This window comes from Coccinella septempunctata, chromosome 6 (assembly GCF_907165205.1).
Source record: "Coccinella septempunctata chromosome 6, icCocSept1.1, whole genome shotgun sequence".
NCBI classification, from domain to species: domain Eukaryota; kingdom Metazoa; phylum Arthropoda; class Insecta; order Coleoptera; family Coccinellidae; genus Coccinella; species Coccinella septempunctata.
In genome coordinates this window covers 10,434,853-10,453,354 of record NC_058194.1, presented here as the reverse complement: position 1 = coordinate 10,453,354, position 18,502 = coordinate 10,434,853, and the positions used below count along the sequence as shown (strand labels likewise).

The 18,502-nt window shown below is 37.4% G+C and overlaps 3 protein-coding genes across 4 annotated transcripts in view; 2 read left to right on the top strand and 1 right to left on the bottom strand.

Annotated features, from left to right (window-relative positions):
• LOC123315825 (lysophospholipid acyltransferase 2) overlaps positions 1-7,623 on the bottom strand; it is a 120,905-nt gene extending 113,282 nt beyond the window's left edge. Inside the window, exon 1 of one of the 2 annotated variants that reach the window (XM_044901693.1) lies at positions 7,214-7,623. In XM_044901693.1, the coding sequence (XP_044757628.1) occupies positions 7,214-7,300 (87 nt within the window). In that variant the 5' untranslated portion in view covers positions 7,301-7,623. The remainder of the gene's footprint in view (positions 1-7,213) is intronic. The other variant, XM_044901694.1, reaches the window with a different exon arrangement.
• A 4,729-nt stretch (positions 7,624-12,352) lies between these two features.
• Positions 12,353-13,396, top strand: LOC123315963. Its single transcript, XM_044901872.1, has one exon. The coding sequence runs from the start codon at positions 12,353-12,355 to the stop codon at positions 13,394-13,396; it is 1,044 nt and encodes a 347-aa protein (XP_044757807.1).
• A 3,298-nt stretch (positions 13,397-16,694) lies between these two features.
• Positions 16,695-18,020, top strand: LOC123315962. Its single transcript, XM_044901871.1, has 2 exons — positions 16,695-17,576; positions 17,721-18,020. The coding sequence occupies exons 1-2, from the start codon at positions 16,695-16,697 to the stop codon at positions 18,018-18,020; spliced, it is 1,182 nt and encodes a 393-aa protein (XP_044757806.1).
• The last annotated feature ends 482 nt before the right edge of the window (positions 18,021-18,502 follow it).

Here is an 18,502-nt window from a genome sequence, read left to right as displayed (position 1 = left end):
ACCTGACGGTTTACAGAACATCTGGATTAAGAAATAACCTGAAGACCAAAGGAATAAAGAAAATCCAACCAATATCGACCAATAACATGCCTTCCAACGCTGTAAAAATCAATAACATCGTGCATTCCAAACCGTATTCATAACCATTGTAAAAAGAATAGCATAATCGCCACACAAGAGGAAAGATGCAACAAAGACAGCCGAGGAGGCAAAGGACAACTAGAAATAGATCCAGTTATCTGCAACCAAGAATTCTCTAAACGAGGAAATATTTACGCTGCGTACATAGACTACAAAAAAGTATTCAAATCCATACCCCACGAATGGCTCTTGATGATCTGGAGGATTTACAAGGTGGATTCCAATGTCAACCTGGCGCACTGCTCTACAAATGAAAGCAGCAAATAGAAAAGGAGATCGTTAAGTCTATTATAGTTCTGCATGGCTCTGAATCCTTTGTCTTATAGATTGAATTCTACTGAATGCGGATTTGCCAACAGGAGCGGCGGTAGAACTGTGATGAAGGCGAATCCTCTCCGATTTGAAACACTTTGTATCTCCCAAGAATCGAAATGTAAGAGACTGAAAAAATTTTCTGAAGATATAAAAATCAAAAGTTTGGTTTTGGAAAAATGTCTTCTGGACATTACGAAAGACAAAATAGAAGATTAGAGAGTATACCTCATACGTACAAGTATCTAGGGATAGAACAGGATCAATAAGAGCAGGGTAAAGAAATAATTAACACACACCAAGATTGAGAAGGATAATGAAAACTGACCTAAACAGCAAGATTGATGCCTACGCTTGCTCTTCGGCATAATTTCTTGGACCACCACTGATTTAGCAGCCCAGCAGGAAAAAATAAAAACAATACTGACGAAACATCATAAACATCACTCTCAAAGCTCAATGGAACAGAACTGCCACATCTTGGGGGTCGCGAAATTGTTGATTCGTCCAACCGTATGTTTCAGGAAATTAAAGGACTTCAAGAATATTTCCTGGGGCTGCTTCATCAGAACTTCATCGAGTAATTTGTGATGCTGATAATTCTACCTTCACCGTTAAAGTTGAAGAATCCCACAGAAATCGTCAAACAATCTACGCAAGGCAAAATGTAGAAACAGATTGACAAACTTCTACATGGTAGACACCAGAACGAGGTCGACCATGACGTCAACTGTCAACTGCGTCAAACAATTGGTTGACTTCCGAAAAGTTGGAAGTGATTCCAACAAGGAACTATATGAAATATATAGGCAAGGATACTTCATTGACGGACATAAGCGGATACGATGTAAAAATACACCGTAGCGACATCTGACAGAAAAACAACCAAATTCAATTTCCTAACTCTCAGAGTTAAGATAGCAGTATGCATCCATGTGTTCAAATTTCCAGATTGCAAATATCGTATAAAATGATGAAACCAAAACCATAATCAGCATCTACTTACTCTTTGTCAACAAAATGGAATTTCTGGCAATACTTTGAATTATGGTAAGTTTGTTTGTTCGATTCAGATCGTAACATTTGTTGATTCAATCAAATCATATTTCATGAAAATACACAAAGAATAATCAAACATCAATAATCAAAAAATTTCCTCCAATAATGACGTACCAACATTCGATCTATGACAAATAAACTCTTATTATTAAGTTTCAATGACAGATTTATTTTTAATAATAATAATAACGGCCGGTTTCATAATCAAACCTAAAGGTCCAGCTTCATAATCAAATTTAAAGTCTCTTAAAGCTTCCTTTACTGTCATTTTTAGTAGGGTTTAAGGAAGCTTTGAAATTAAAGGGACTCTAGGTTTGATTATGAAACTGTACGTTATAATACTTTATTGCCAAAACATTGTCATACATAGTTGGTTACATTTGGTAGTGCAAAAGGATAGATTTATTCGATGAATAACACTATCTGAAAGTGAGAAGACTGCATTTTTACTTATCCTAAGAATAAGACTTATCTATCGAATAAATTAAAAAATAGTTATTCGCACGTGAAAGTACCGGGCCTAAATCGTCAAAATCTTATTTTTTGCTACTAATTAAAAAACGAAGAATAGGCTACGGTTTTCACCATCCTTTGTTTCTCTGAAAAAGAGCTAGAAAATGTGTCATCCGTTTTCTTCTAACTCTTATACCTAGTCCTCTAGATCCCCTCAGTAGACAATTGTAGAATTGTGCATACCCATACATACCCATTCTGATAAGATAATGAATTTATACCTGGATAATTTCATTTCACACATTCCCGGCATTCTATATGATACCAGAGACAAACTCTGATAATACCTAGGAATTTTATACAATGCCTAGGTAAAGTATGGAATGGGCAAACGCACTCGTATTATTTTATACATTGCCTAGGCATTGTATAGAATTCCGGAATTATACATATTGTCGGTAACATATACTAATACATCAGTTTTAGTTTTAGTCAAAAAGACCAAGTAGTTAGCTTCTGTGTGACGTCATAGGATTGGAGATACCCGGCCCCTGCCGCAATTGTAATTTGTTTCGTATTTACATTATACCTACTACTGATATTTTCAAAGTTGTATAATCTACCCAGAATAGAAGGTCTTATGGTTGCCCAATATTTTGCAAAAAAATTGATTTTGTTGAAGCCGAAATGCGAGGTATGAAAATGAATGAGTATGATAAACTACCTGTTTGCAGATTAAGAACTACAATGGGCAAAAAAATTAACGCACATTATGGAAATTTCAAATTTATTCTACAACTGAAGGTGTTTTCAATGATAATTATTTTTATCAGAATTATGCATGCATATGTTATCCACTTTCAACGGTTTTCTTCAATACAGATGTTTTTTCCCAGCAGGAATAAAAAAAGATGATATTATCAATTTTGGAGGTATAGGCTCCATTCGAAAATCAGTTGTTCTCGATCAAGTCTAGTGATCAATAGTTTTTCTTTCGTTTCATTTTCTACACTCGATCGCTATGCAACGCGAAACACGCAATTTGACCCAAGAGGAATGTGCCCAAGCGGTAGTTTTGCGAGAAGAAGGGTGGACATACACGAGAATTGCAGAAAGGTTTGGAGTTTCCCATACAAGTGTGTCCAGAATGTTGCAGCGATTCAGGGAGGCAGGTATATGAATGTCCGAAGACCAGAACAGGGTAGACCACGGGTAACAAACAACTACCATTCAAGAACGTTACTTGAGAGTTTCTTCGTTGAGAAAACGGTTTGCAACCGCTCGCCACCTTCAAATTCAGCTTGAGCAAACTCATGAGGTGCAAATTAGCACTCAGACAATAAGAAATCGCCTCAGAGAATATGATTTAAGGCCTCGAAGGGCGCGTTTGGATTATGCCAGAAAGCATATCCATTGGGAAGAGGCCGATTGGGAAAGAGTTCTCTTCACAGATGAGTCTAGATTCTGCCTCTACCATTGTGATTGACGTTCCCTTGTATACAGACGTCCACATGAAAGATATGCTCGGTGCAATTTCCTGAATACTACTGCTTTCTGGGGAGGATCGATTATGGTATGGGGTGGAATATCTTTGACTGCTCGCACAGACCTAGTGGTCGTTGATAATGCTGATAAGTATATAAGGAACATTCTTGAAGAGCATGTTCTGCCATTTGCCCAATACATTGGTGAAAATTTCATTTTTATGGACGACAATGCCAGACCCCCATCGTGCGCGCATCGTTCAGGAGTTCCTTGAAGAGGTTGAAGTCTCTCGAATGAAATGGCCAGCAAGAAGTCTAGATCTCAATCCGATTGAGCAGGTTTGGGACAACCTCAATGAAAGTTCAGAAAATCATTCAGCTACTCTTAATGTCTTAGGAATCCAACTCGGAGAAATCTGGGAAGGATTAGATCAGAACATTTTAAGATCACTCTTTTTGAGTATGAACCGTCGTTGCCGAGCTGTAATTAGCGGAAGGGGTGGAAATACCAAGTATTAAATCACGGGCCTGTTCCGATATAGACCATATTAGTGAGGTTAGAATCACTCAGTTGGCGGGAGATCCATATTCAAATTTTTTTACATAGGAATCGACTTTAAGATGGAATATCGCTAGCTAGAAGTAAATGTTAATATAAAGACATACAAAATTGGGTGCCGCAATTATTAGAGGTCGTTTCCAAGTACATTTTACATCACAATATACTTTTATATGTCCTAAAATCAAAATTGAACACATTATTATACGGAATATATCCGTATGTCGTAGATCATTTCTGCTATACGTCAATCATGAACCGTAACAAAGAAAATGACATGCTACGCTTGCGCGTTAGAATGATGTCAGCTTCAGAGGTTAGAAACGAAATGAAGCTACGACAAACTTCCATGGATCTTGCTGACCAATTTTATATTGATCCATTATCAAAAAAATATACCATTTTATTACGAAATTTTGTTTTCAAATTGTTAAGAAAGGATCATAGAACACATTCCAACAGAAATAAATCTTAAGAAATTCGCTAAAATATCCAAAAACAGGCGAGAAGTACGCGGCATTTTTAGTCCCATAAGAAATGCATGGGGAATTCAGGGACCAGATCCACGGATGGATCGCGATTCAAATTTCCCGCCTAACCTCACTAATATGGTCTATTGCTGGTTTTACTGGCCCGCAATCGAATAACAATAGAACTCGAACGACTGGGCCAATAGGCATCGTCTCTGAAATACTGACAGTACTGTTCAGGAATATCGGAACAGACGGCACTTATCAGCATTTCAGGATTTTGAAAATTGTTCATTTCTCTTCTTTCACATAAGATTCGGTGAAATCCTGAATTTTTCTTCCATTTAATGTGTCTTGTTTCGTTCAAAACCTTCCCGAGAGAACATAAAAAATAAGTTATAAAGTCAATGTAGAGTTAACTTAATTAAAATTGAGATTTTCAGAATATTCGTTAATTTTTGTGCGCAGTGTATTTCAGAAAACTGATGTAATTCAACTCTTTATTTTCGTCCACAAACTACCTAACTTACCCAACTAACTTGACTTCTTGGTCGTACCGCAATTCTATCAACCCTTTCAAGTTTTTACTAATGGAAAGAACTAATCAACCTGTTCGTGATATGACGCAGTACAAACATAGGTGAAGTGTCCTTTATATATATATTTTATTTTTGTTACCTATTTAAGAGTGACAAGACGCAACTATGATGATGATCCTATTGGTTACATGCAAATTAAAAAAGCAGGTCGATATTTGTCAACAATAGTTTTGGCTACATTATTGCGTTGAATGCAGAACAGCAGAATCTCGTCCCGAGTCTGAATAAGTTTTTTTATCTCAGCCTAGCCAACAATTTGTAATTTTCTCAAAGTCAAATTTGAATATGAAGTTTTATGTAAAAGGTTTTTTTTCTAGTAGTTAATTTCAATGAAGAACTTATATTGTCAATAATACACCCATCGTTTTATTCAGTAGTTGCACTCATTTGCATAATTTTTTCGGGGGTCTCTTGAGACTCCATGCGACGATTTGGGTGATTCACTTAATGCTTCTAATTGAGGATTAAGGCGGGCTCAATATTAAGGCTATCTTTTTTTTATTTCTGTAGCAGTTTCTATAGCAACCACTGAAATGAGTATGACTTAACTTCAAGCCAACCTTAAATACATGTGCAAAGGGGCATTTGTGTTTTACATTATCTCTTCATAACATTTCACAATTAAATGTTTTGTAAATGAATCATTTTTCGAATTATGTATTTATATTGTAGAAAAATTTATCTGATTGTCTCCATCATAAGGGTTTATTATAACCAATGTTTTGCCAGCTGTGTTCAGGGAATAGCTTATTGTTTACCGAAGGTTTCTTTTTAACTTAACACTCCATTTGGAAGAAATTTGTCCTATCTATCAAACCCACAATTACTAAGTTGGAAAAATACACTCAGACACATTTCTCTACTCCTATTTTTTTTTATCAAGTTTAGTGGGAAAGATTCGATTAAAAGAACGATAGGAGTAGACAAAAGTGACGGAATGTATTGTTCAAACATGGTAATAGAACTAGTTCATCAGAGAACACTAACAAATACTTAATACAGGCTGTCCTCCAACATGCTTGAAATGAAGACTACAAGATTATATCAAATTTAATGAATCTTTCATCATACTGAAGTAAGAAAGGCCAAAGTGAAGAAAACTGATAAACTTCATGGCCATAATTCCAAATCCTATCATCATCCGTCAAAATAAAAACCTCTGAGGTCCAATACGATGAACACACTTGAAAGAAATGTACTAAAAATCGATTGTTAAAATCCAAATTTCATATAGTTTGGATATGTTAGAATTCTGTTCTTAATTTACCTTGGTCTAGTTCAGCGATGCCCGTTAGCAATGAATTGAAGGCATATATGAAGTTATACAAATTCCTATGCTAACTGTAATAGACATGCAAAGAAAACCTTCACATTAGGCCTGCCTTCAATTCATTACTGCAAACAGGCATCACTGAACCAGACCAAGACACATTAAGAAGATGACATATCCAAACTATATAAATAGGGGCAAGCTTACCAATGACCTTATATTGAAATTTTTGTTTAACAACCAGTCCGGTACCATTTTGCGTCATGAATGGTCCAGCGTAGTCATTATGACTACTCTTTTTAAAAAGGGGCCAATTTAGAATGATTATTTGAAATTTCAATTTTACTTTCAGAGAATGATGAATATACATATACAATAAATGTGATTTAATCTGAAGAATAAACAAAACATTTGAAAACTTATTGAAATTCTGAACAAAAACAAACATCTGATCGGGATTTTCATTATCAAATTAGGCGTAATTTACATTTGCAGTAGTTATTTCGCCTACGCTGGACCAGTTAAGGGTTAACAAAGTTTAACTGAACAGAAAACCTTCGGTTAATTACAAAATATTTCCTGAAGACAGCTGAAACATAGGATATCATAAACACATATGTGGAAATAGTCCTATAAATCCTAGTGAAAATTTTCCATCATCAATTATTCATATTAATAAATCATGTTACAGAAAGTGATCATTGAAATGTCACTTCCAATTACTATAATAGTTAAAAATGTATGTATGTGTGCATATATATATGTACTGCAAAATATTATGCTCCCTCTCAAAAAAGTATGTTCCAGAAAAGTTTTGAAGTAATTTCACCACTGAAATAAATCATACAAAATGTTTACTTTCTCACCTGATCGAGAGCCATTCCTGTGGATTCGGATAATCCAGAAAACAGTATACTTCCAGGATGGAAACCCCCTTGTTTAACAAAACCCATTATTCATTAAATAATTTCTGGAAACTCACACAATAAATTTTAATGGAGTAGTTCTGATATTTCAAGTTGGCATGAAATTTATTTTTAAAATAAAGTTCACTGCGAGATCAAGGCCAATAGAATTTCTGAAAAGAATTTTGATTTTGACACTACCAAACCAACATCTTTCTGCCAACCAAAGATTATATAGACTAGTATGCTTTTCGCTGCCAACCAACATCTGATTGGAATCGCCATTTCTGATAGTCTCACACTATACAGTACCTAAGTAAAGTTAAACATCGTTTAATGAGAGTATGGATTATTCTCTAATCCATGTTTAAAGAATTCCATTCAACCACCATCAGTTTCTTGTTGTTTCATTTATTTATAAGCAATAGAATAGGGCCATTGAAGATTTAGTTTCACATTGTTTATTTTCCATGCTGCTTTATTTTTGACGTTTGACGTTCTGATGGTCAAGCACAGAACTTGAAGTCAATTGCCTAATGTCAACCGCCATAACCATAGAACTGTAATGAATTATGGCCACGGTATGAACCATGGAGGTAAACTTTCTAGGAGTCCTAACTTTCTACCAGAGACATAGAGACATGGACTGAGCCAAGGAGATATATCTCCTTGGACTGAGCAATGTCACCATGAAATTGGCTTTTTTTTTATAGAAAAAGAGAAATGATCGACGGGCATTTACCTTCTCTTTTTTGTTCACATAGAGGTGAGTGTGGACCAATCAATATTCTAGAAAGAGACAACTGCATTCCCGACGTGCGTTTCTCTCTGTCACTTTTTTCGACCGTATTTCATGCATAGATAGCATAGATAGATAGTTTGTCTATGATAGATAGAAAGGGAAGGCACGGTCCATGTCTATGCTTTCTACCTACATACATGGTATGGAGAGTAGAGTACAGAGAAGGAGAAGGACATAGAAAAAGGGTCTCTGGAGAAGGATCGCTGCTTTGAGACCATAGCTTTTTTGTCCCCTAAAGTCTCAGATCAATAAAATTATTGATCTGTGCCTAAAGTATACAGGGTGTCCGGGGAATAACTGTACATACTCTTACCAGAGATAGAGTTGGACTAGCTGGTTACGGATTGACTATAAAAAATTAATTTCTGGATTTCCCTAGAAAGCTACAGGGTGATTTTCCAACTTCATGGAAATACTTAGACCATCATAAAATCCAAACTTATTGACGGATATTATTGAAACTTGGGAGGTTATTGACACATGCTAAGGTCAAGTCAAAAAGATATCAATTATTTCATTATTCCAGGGCCGGACTCATTAATATTCATCTAAAGTGTTCAGGGCAAAAAAAACACTTTGTATTTCAAATGACAAATAATTGATTCGTTTTTTAGGAAGAAGCTAAAATTATGCTTCAATTCTCGGTATCACTCAAAGTTGTCACATCAAGAATTATTTTTTTATGAATTTTTGAATTTGGATAAAGTTCGAAAATTTGAATTTTTCACCATGAAAAGAACTGAAAATGTCATGTTTGAATATAAAATGCGAATGTATTAGTAGAAAATTTACAAAAAAGTTCAGAGCTTTAATAAGCACTTCAATAACGGAACAATAACAAATGAACGATATTTCAAAAGTGGTTCGAAATGAAAACCAATAGCTTGTATACATTTCTCTTGCCGAATTTTCAAATTGGACACAGCCTTTCGAATCATATCACCATTATTTCTTAAAATATCGCAACAGTTGATTATTCTGTTCATCAGCTTTTCTCTCCACTGGAACATGTGTAACTTTGGTCTATATCATTGTTGTCGAACACCCAGTATACATAAGAATAATTTTGAAATATGCTTCTGTATACCCTATACACATCACCAAATTTTTTTTCAAAATACCTTCATTTACTCCCTCAAAGTGAAATCCGCGTCAGGGGTGGCCACCCAGTATATCAACAAATTATTATAGTCTTCTTCACCTTCAGTGACTTTTCTAAGAAAATTTATTATTTATTTTCATCCTGCACAAGATGACTATGTCCTGTTCAGGTAAAAAAATTGCAATTTTCGAACTTTATCCAAATTAAAAAATTCATAAAAAAATAATTGTTGATGTGACAACTTTGAGCGGTACCAAAAATTGAAGCATAATTTAGCTTCTTTCAAAAAAGCTAATCAATTATTTGTAATTCGAAATACAAAGTGTTTTTTTACCCTGAACACTTTAAATGGAGATTAATGAGTCCGGCCCTGGAATAATTGATATCTTTCTGACTCAACCTTAGCATGTGTCAATAACCTCCTAAGTTTCAATAAGATCCGTCAATAAGTTTGGATTTTATGATGATCTAAGTATTTCCATGAAGTTGGAAAATCACCCTGTAGCTTTCTAGGGAAATCCAGAAATTAATTTTTTATAGTCAATCCGTAATCAGCTAGTCCAACTCTATCTCTGGTATGAGTATGTACAGTTACTCCCCGGACACCCTGTATACCAATAAGGTATCAATAAACATAGCGATCGCAGCGACTCCTAGCCTACGTTCCCCGTTTTTGGAGACACATTTTTAGTACGGCGATCGATCTCCTTCTCACTACTCTCTATATTTGGCTCGTTCCAGAATCGCACCTTTTCAATCTGTTACGTCAATACAGTCCAATCCCTGGAGGTTCCTACCTCCATGGTAGATATATAGATATAGATATATAGAGCCGTATAGTCATGTAACTAAAATATCGCTCTGAAACCTTAGATCTCACAATGTTGCGCAGTTTGACTCCTTCTATAGATGTGGTGGGATGTAAATTGTATACTGGATCGATGTATGTGTTTCTCTTTGTGATAAATATCCCTCCTAACACAAGCAATGGTACATATGGACTTTTTTTGATGCTCTTTGCTCTATGGATTTTATACAGGATAAAAATGTAATGTAATGTTGTTATTTGTTGGCGACTTCAATGCACCTTTGTTCAATAGCGGCCATAGTACGGATGACAGGTCAGTCGCAATATCAATGTTCTCAGAAATATTAGATCTCAGGCAATTCAATAATATTGTTAATTGCAACGGTAGAATGTTGGATCTCATACTGAAAAATTTACATCTGTCTTCACTAGACAGGGCATCCGGTTTGGTTGACATTGATTCACATCATCCTCCTTTCTGTTTATATTTCGGTGAACAGTCTCCTTATTCCGATAATTTTGGAGTTCTTGATAACATCAAAGAATTCAATTTCAAGAAGGCGGACTTTCGGCTGATGTACGAAATGATAGATACCCATGACGGTCTGAAGTTATTAATGCTACTCACCCAGATGAGGCTTGCGACATTCTTTACTCGGCTTTGAAAAGCATTTTCACAGCCACTGTTCCTTATAAGAAACGAAGATATCCGCACCGGTATACATCGGAACTTATTAAGTTAATACGCATAAAAGAATGCTGCCGTCGTAAGTAAGTACACGCCTGTGATTTCAATCAATTACGAATTGCTAGATCTAATGTTAAGATGTCTAAAACACTGGTGTGTGCACTTGTCACTTTTTGCAAGCATCAACATTTCAGAAAATCGGCGATATGGGATCAGTTTCGTGGCGGCGCCACCATGTCATTTGCTTCGTTCTGTCCTTGTTCTACCAAAGGAAGTCCAATGATACTCTCTCGTTTTATTTTGTTTTGCGTTGATATCGCATGTCGATCAACGTCCAACGAGTTCAAAATATGAACTTGAACTGGTGCATTCTGTCAGCTGTTAAGGAATATTTGTGCTTTACAGTTCAATTTTCGTTAAAACAAATCTGTCAATATTTCAACACTATCGAATAAGGGTTCGAATGAGGATTTACTGTTCTTCTTCAAGATAATTTCCGTTTGACAACTTGAATTCGTGAGGGGGGTAATTCAATATGATTTTAATAAAACACAGTTAATTGGTCAAATATCCAATATATTCAGTTGACGGAAAAGAAATTTTCACTATATCTACTCAGAAAGAATATTTGAAGTATTGAAGTAACAGACTCGAATAGATTTATGTATTTCTGATTCTCAATACATGCTCACAATTCACATTACGTATTTCCAATACAGTTTCTTTGAAATATTGCTGAAGTTTCCGTAAAACTTAGCTATATCGGTCCCGAATGTTCGTTCATCTGATTTGGTTCTGCTTCAAATTCCAACAACACCTGTAGAGAGCTGTAGCTCTTGATTGTCCATATGGAAAACTGAACTTACTGAACGACATGTTGAATAAATGAATGTTCTACACCCCTTTCTGGAAACTAATTCATTTTCACACACCAATAATCGCTTATAAATACAACATATTCGTACGTAGTAGGAAATTATTTTCAAATATCAAATGACAATGCTTTGTCAAAATCTAAACAGCGCTACCTACAGTGGAAAAAATGAAACTGATCCCATATCCCCACGAAATTAAAAACCAAATCGAATCAGTGAATACACCAGTGTTTTAGACATCTTAGCTAATGTCAAATCGAAAACCAAAGAACTCTACCGAGATTATATCGCTTCTGCGGAGCGCTCAATAAATAGTGATCCGACCCAATTTTGGGCTTTTATGAAGGGCAGAAAGGGGCACACAAGAATTCTTGGTGTGATGAGGGATGGAGACCACAGTTATAGTAGCCCTGTTGAAATTGTTGATGCATTTGCTAGTTATTTCGGGTCCGTGTATGAAGCTGATGTCCAAGTAAATTGTGAAGGAATTGGGGAGAATTGTAATCATCGAAATTTCATTTCAGTAGACAGTGTATCTGAAAGTGAGGTTAGAAAGGCGGCCCGTAAACTCAGTAACAAATTGACGGCTGGTCCGGACTTGATTCCAAGTTTCGGACTGCATCGGTGTGCTATCGCTACCACTCAAGCATATTTTCAATTTAGTTTAAGGAGCTCGTAAACTCCATCATAAATAAAAAATGGCAGTACATTTCTGCATATACAGAGATTGATAAACAATTTTTCCTCAGAATCGTCAACTTTATCTTCAACTCAAGCTACTTTATGTTTGATGGTGTATTTTATGAGCAAAAGGATGGGACCAGCATGGGTAATCCGGCGGGTCCGTCTTTAGCGAATCTAGTGATGACCGAGATCATCTTTGAATGTTTGAAAAACATGAAATTTGTCGTAACCATCCTTAAACTTTACGTGGATGATACTTTTTTGATTATTCCATCTGACAGCGTAGATCACCTATTGGAAACTTTCAATGCATACCATCCTCGCATACAGTTCACTGTAGAACGTGTAAAAGACAATGATTTATCGTTCTTGGATGTCAGGGTAAGAAGGAGAGCAGACGGAACGTTGAGTACACGGTGGTGCATGAAACCTACCAGCTCGGGAAGACTGTTGAATTATGGATCAGACACATGCAGAAAATATAAAATTTCCGTCATAAAAAATTTGTTACACAGGGGTATCAATCTGAGCAGCAGTGAATTTCACCATGAAAATTTGAAAGAAATAAAACAAATATTGGAAGTGAATGCTTATCCCTCTCTTCTGGTTAATAGAATTATCAACGAGTACAAGCCCCCACCGAGTAGACACCAATTGGGCGGAACACAGGAGATACGTAGTCATTTTAGGTTTCCTTTCGTGCCAAAATTGTCTTCCAAGATATATAACTCGATCCGTAGTGTGTCCACAAATTCCAGTCTGGCATTTTACAATCTAAAGAGTGTCAGATCTCTCTTTTCCAAGTTGAAAGACAGAGCTGGGACTCTTGATCGTTCTAATGTGGTGTACAAGATTCCCTGCGCAGGTTGTAATAGATGCTATATAGGACAGACGAAACAATTGCTCACAAGTAGGGTCAGACAACATAAAAATGATTGCCATAAGAAGTTCAGAGATAAAGAAGGTAAAACAGCACTGGCTTTGCACTCTATCAGTACAGGACATCAATTCGACTTCCAGCAGATTTCAGTTTTGGATGGGGAGAAAAACTGGATGCAAAGAAATTTCAGCGAGATGATACATATTAATTTGCACGATACCGTCAATCATAAGAGTGATACTCAGGGATTACACCAATCTTATAATAATTTGATTTCCTTGTTCAGACAATTCAAGTGCCGTTAAGATGAACTACTGTTTAGTTGTTGTTTTTGATTGAACGTTTGTGCGTCAGATGCGTGACATTGTATCTACCGTCATCCGTGTGTTATTGTTTTCTTGCGCTGTGTTATCCTAGATGCTATGTGTCAGAGTTCTTAGGATTGTTTTATTAATCGACTGTTGTTTTGAGTAAAGGTAGTTCACTTCTACTTCCTGCACATACTATGATTTTTATGTATATTTTAAACAACTAACAAAACTAGGTAAGATGCAGCTTTAATAATTTGTTTGTGTTCTTGTTTCTATTATTCCTGTCTCAATTTTTAGTCTTGAGAAAGTCGAAATATATCGACGAAACGTCGACTTTGTTTTAAGAAAGTTGTTATTATTCAGTCCTAAACCCGTGAATATCCCCTGAACAAAAAAAACTCGAAATCTTTGCATTGAAACATATTTCCATTCGATATAAAATTATTGTCGACTACCTGAAATATTCACAGTGTGACTAGTTCTGATTCCGCCCCTGTCCAGTTCCCCCACCCAAGAAATCCAAATTCATATTTATGGCAGTATTTTGTGAACGCGTTTTTGTCGAGATGCTCCATCTCCTGTTTTATTAATCTATGATATTTTCCATTTGATAACTTTCTTTTCATGAAGCTCAAAGTTTTGCAATAAATGTCCGAATGAGTAGCATACAAAAAACATATTTTTTTTATTACGTTTACAGCCATTTCTTTTTTGTTGAGCTTCTCGATAATTCGCAGTTTTCAACTAGTGCCCCGATATTCGAATAATCAAGCGCAAGTGTATTTTCTTTGCGAATTGTGATGGGCTTTTTCTCTCACCCTGGACGCTCCTTACCTTTGGTCGGGCGCCAGTGGGGCAATCAGTGGAACCCCACGTCTCTCACAGAATTTCCAAAGAATTAGAGAGTTCGGGTAGACTTGAATGATCAGTGGAGAAAGGTAGCAGTGAAAACTAGGGTGGTAGCGTCTTCTTGGTCTCTGTGCTTTCTGACGGTTTTTAATCGTTCAAAAAGAGTACCTACCTCTTCTGACGAACATCTAGCTCTAACTGATTTAAGGAACTGTCTCTCACTGGCAAAAAAAAACTGGGAACAAAATAAACGTTCGGTTCTTTATTCCTACTGGACTAAATTATATACAGAAATGTACAAGCAATAATAAATATTGATGTCAACCGTTGGCCTGGTTGGTGTGAGGCGGCTGATGAAATACGGTCACTCCAGGAAAATACTGTTGAAGTAGATGGTAAATACGGTTAAAGTTGAAATCCTGGCAAGTCACTCATTCTGTCAGCGGAAATTGGTACAATGGCTGGTCTCAGTCCCATTGCAGTGCACCCTGCCTCTCTCTCTCTCTCTCTCTGTGACCCTCAAAATGGCTGCCCGTCAGACAGCAGGTCGGAAGAAGCTGTCAACCTGTAACTTGATCGGTCGGAAGTCGGCAATCTATTGACAAAATAAGCACCAAAAATACAGTAGGAACAACAAGTCCTTCTGGAACCCAACGGCGGTCAAACGGACGCGGATGGCAGGCACTCTACACAGTCTACGATTATCAGGTCAAGTTTGAACGGTATGTAAGTATTCTCAGCCAGTCCAACGGACTAAAGAAAGCGGAAAATAGCCCTCAGCTATACACTACGAAAGGAACAAAAATGCTACGAGTGACTTGCCTTAAACTTTCAAACTTCCTGACGTAATTTCCAACTCACGGCAATAACATCTTACGCCCTTTCCTCGGAAGCTCAATCTCAACTCTCTCGCTCTTGACCTTCAGCGCCGGGCGTCGAAGAAGTACCCCTCTCCTCGGAAAACTTGCCCCACTATGGGTAACTCCTCTCTCCATTGGATGCACTCAAATGGTTCGGTCAATCAGCCGGCTCGGAAAGAGACAGAAACAATTGAAGAGAAGGAAAAACTGAACAAGTTGAAAGACCTCTCTCGAGTCAGAAATAGTAGGGTTGAAAGGAAAGAATTCTAAAACATATGAATTCTGAAAACAAAAGACATATACGGTTTCCGCTTCAAATATGGGACTGGCCAGTAGAAAACAATGTCAAAACATTACTCGGTAAAGACCTCCTTCGATGATATAACGGTTTTCTTCAAAAATATTTCGGTGGTCAGGTCTTATTATGAAAGTATTGGTGAAGAAATTTCGTTTCGTGGTGGAGCGAAAATATGCCTCGTCATAGAATCTCCTCAAGAGTTTAACAAAATAATTCGAGCAGCTGGAAAACCAATAAACCTATTAGTTTTCTATTGGTAAAACTGCATTGGGTCACACAACATCAGATATGAATTAGGATAGGTATCTGAAAATTATTGCTTTTTATAATATGCACTCCATATGCGCCAGTTTCACTAATGAAATATTCTATTACATCGAATTCCATTGGGAGAACTAGCCTCAGATCATTTGGAATGATTGAAGTGACAAAATATGTACTCGCCCTGCCCTACTTTACCAATAGAAAACGAAAGAAGTATTGAACGCAGCAAATCAATGTTTTTTTATCTTCTTTTAGCCCCTTGTTAGAGAACTCAATCTTGGCTTCATAACAATCCCCATATTTTGAATGGAATGCTGGGTCTATTTCTCTGCCATTGGATAAAGCAGTATGTCCTGTACTGGGGGGCAAATGGGTAGTAAGCGAATATATGGGACGGCATCCGGCTAGTCCCACTCAGCCTCTGTTGCCCGAATCCAACTCTCACCGACACGAGATGTCCTCTGTTAAACCGAGCAACCCAGTCAGAGATCCTTCAACCAACCCGTGTGGATGGATGAGTCGGAGACAAACGAGAGCGGGTGAAAATGGCAAGTTGCATTCACCATCTAATGAAGAGTTCATTGTCGCAGACCCTCTGTGCCATGAACAATGCCTTCGTTGCAACTTAAGCTAGGATCAGCGCGTACTGGTTTTGGCTATATACACACGCAGCTAACAAGAAGATGAATTGTTTAAGCGGAACAAACACTCCTGAGGCAAAATACCCCCTCAGTCGGATCTCCGTGAGGGGGTGTCTGCTCGAGCAAATCATCGGAATAATAAGAGCAACAATAAGGAAACTTCTACATTCGCAGCATGGAATATTCGTACACTCCAAGATTCCGACACCTCAAATCGACATGAAAGAACAACGGCTAATTTTGATATTGTGGCACTTAGTGAGACGCGGCTTTTAGACCAAGGTAGTCTTGTCGACGGCAACTACACTTTCTTTTGGAAAGGTTTGCCGACTGGATCTCCAAAGATACACGGAGTCGGCTTCGCAGTAAGAACAAGTGTAATGCCTCGACTGACAGAATTACCTCATGGTATATCTGAACGATTAATGACGCTAAAATATCAGTTGCAGGATAAAAGCTTTCTGCACGTCATTAGTGCTTACGCACCAACCTTGAGTGCCGAGCAGCAGACCAAAGAAGCATTTTATGAGCAACTCGAAAATCTACTCACACACATTCCAAAAAGTCACCGGGTGATTTTGTTGGGCGACTTCAATGCGAGAGTAGGCAGAAACGCTGAAATCTGGCCGGGTGTAATTGGCCCTCATGGAATAGGAAATATCAACAGTAACGGAGAGCTTCTGATGACAAAATGCATCGAGCATAATCTAACCATAACCAACACGCAGTTCAGACAGAGAAATAAATACAAGGGCACATGGCAACATCGGAGAACTGGACACTGGCTTATGATTGATCATGATCACATTATAGTCAAGAAAAAACACTTAAAAGAGGTGAAAATTACCAAAGCCATTACCAACATCGAATGCTCGACTGATCACCGCATCGTAATCTCTAAAATGACAGCATCCTCAAAACCTTCTTATCGAAAGAAAAAACTAAATAAAACCAGAACGAGGATCAATACTGAACGGCTGCAATCCCAAGCTATTGTTGACCAGCTACGCCAAGATGTGGACTCAAGATTGACCGATCTAACGACCAACGACCGCGATGATGTTGAAACACTTTGGGCAAAAATAAGAGACTCCCTCTACGTGGCCAGTATATCAGTTGTCGGCGTCACAGAGAACAAGAAGCAAGAGGACTGGTTTACGGAAAATTTACATCAAATACAACCCATCCTGGATGAAAAACATAATGCTTTTCAGTCAATACAGAACAACCCGAATAATGAAAATCTAAAAAAATTTGATGATGTAAAACAATCAGTTCGCAAAAAAAATAAGACAAATCAAAAATCAATGGTGACTAACAAAGCAAGAGAGATACAAGGTTACGAAGATCAGCAGGATCAATAACGCTTTTTTGACGCTGTTAAGAAAGTATATGGTCCGACACAGAGAAAAGTCTGGCCACTCAAAGACGAAAATGGAAATTTAATAAAAGATAAGAACCTACTAAAGGAAAGGTGGAGAGATCAATATTCAACAATTCTGAATCAACATTCTGCTACCGACGACAGAGCCATAAGCCTGTTACCTCAGTACGACCTCGCAATGCCCTTGGACAACGAGATTACCCTGGAGAAAATTAAAGAGGCCATAAGTTACCTGAAAAACAATAAAGAATCGAGCGCGGACCAAATACCAGCCGAAGTTTACAAAGCATTGGTAAATCAAGGCAGTCATAGAAGAACTTAGATCTTTCTTCAACTTAATCTGGACTAAGGGCAAAGTTCCTGAAAATTTCCGGGATGCCTTCATAATGAATATATTTAAAAATAAGGCTGCAGACTGCGGAAATTACAGAGGTATCTCATTGCTGTCAATTGGCGGAAAAATACTGACCAAAATAATGGCAAGCAGGCTAACAAAACATGCTGATCTTATCCTTCCAGAGACTCGAAACGCTTTCATACCAAATAGAGGCACGACAGATCCAATTTTCACCCTTAGGCAACACCACCAAAAATAGAAATAACAGCAGACAGGATTATATATGGCCTTCATCGACCTAGCCAAAGCTTTCGATTCCATTAACCGGGAGGCCTTATGGAAAATCCTCGCCCGCTTCGGTGTGCCACCCAAATTTCTCAGTGTATGCAGGAGTCTCCATGAAAATAACTGGTTCAGGGTTCTGATAGACGGAGAACCGACGGATCCGTTTCTCACCCAAACTGGAG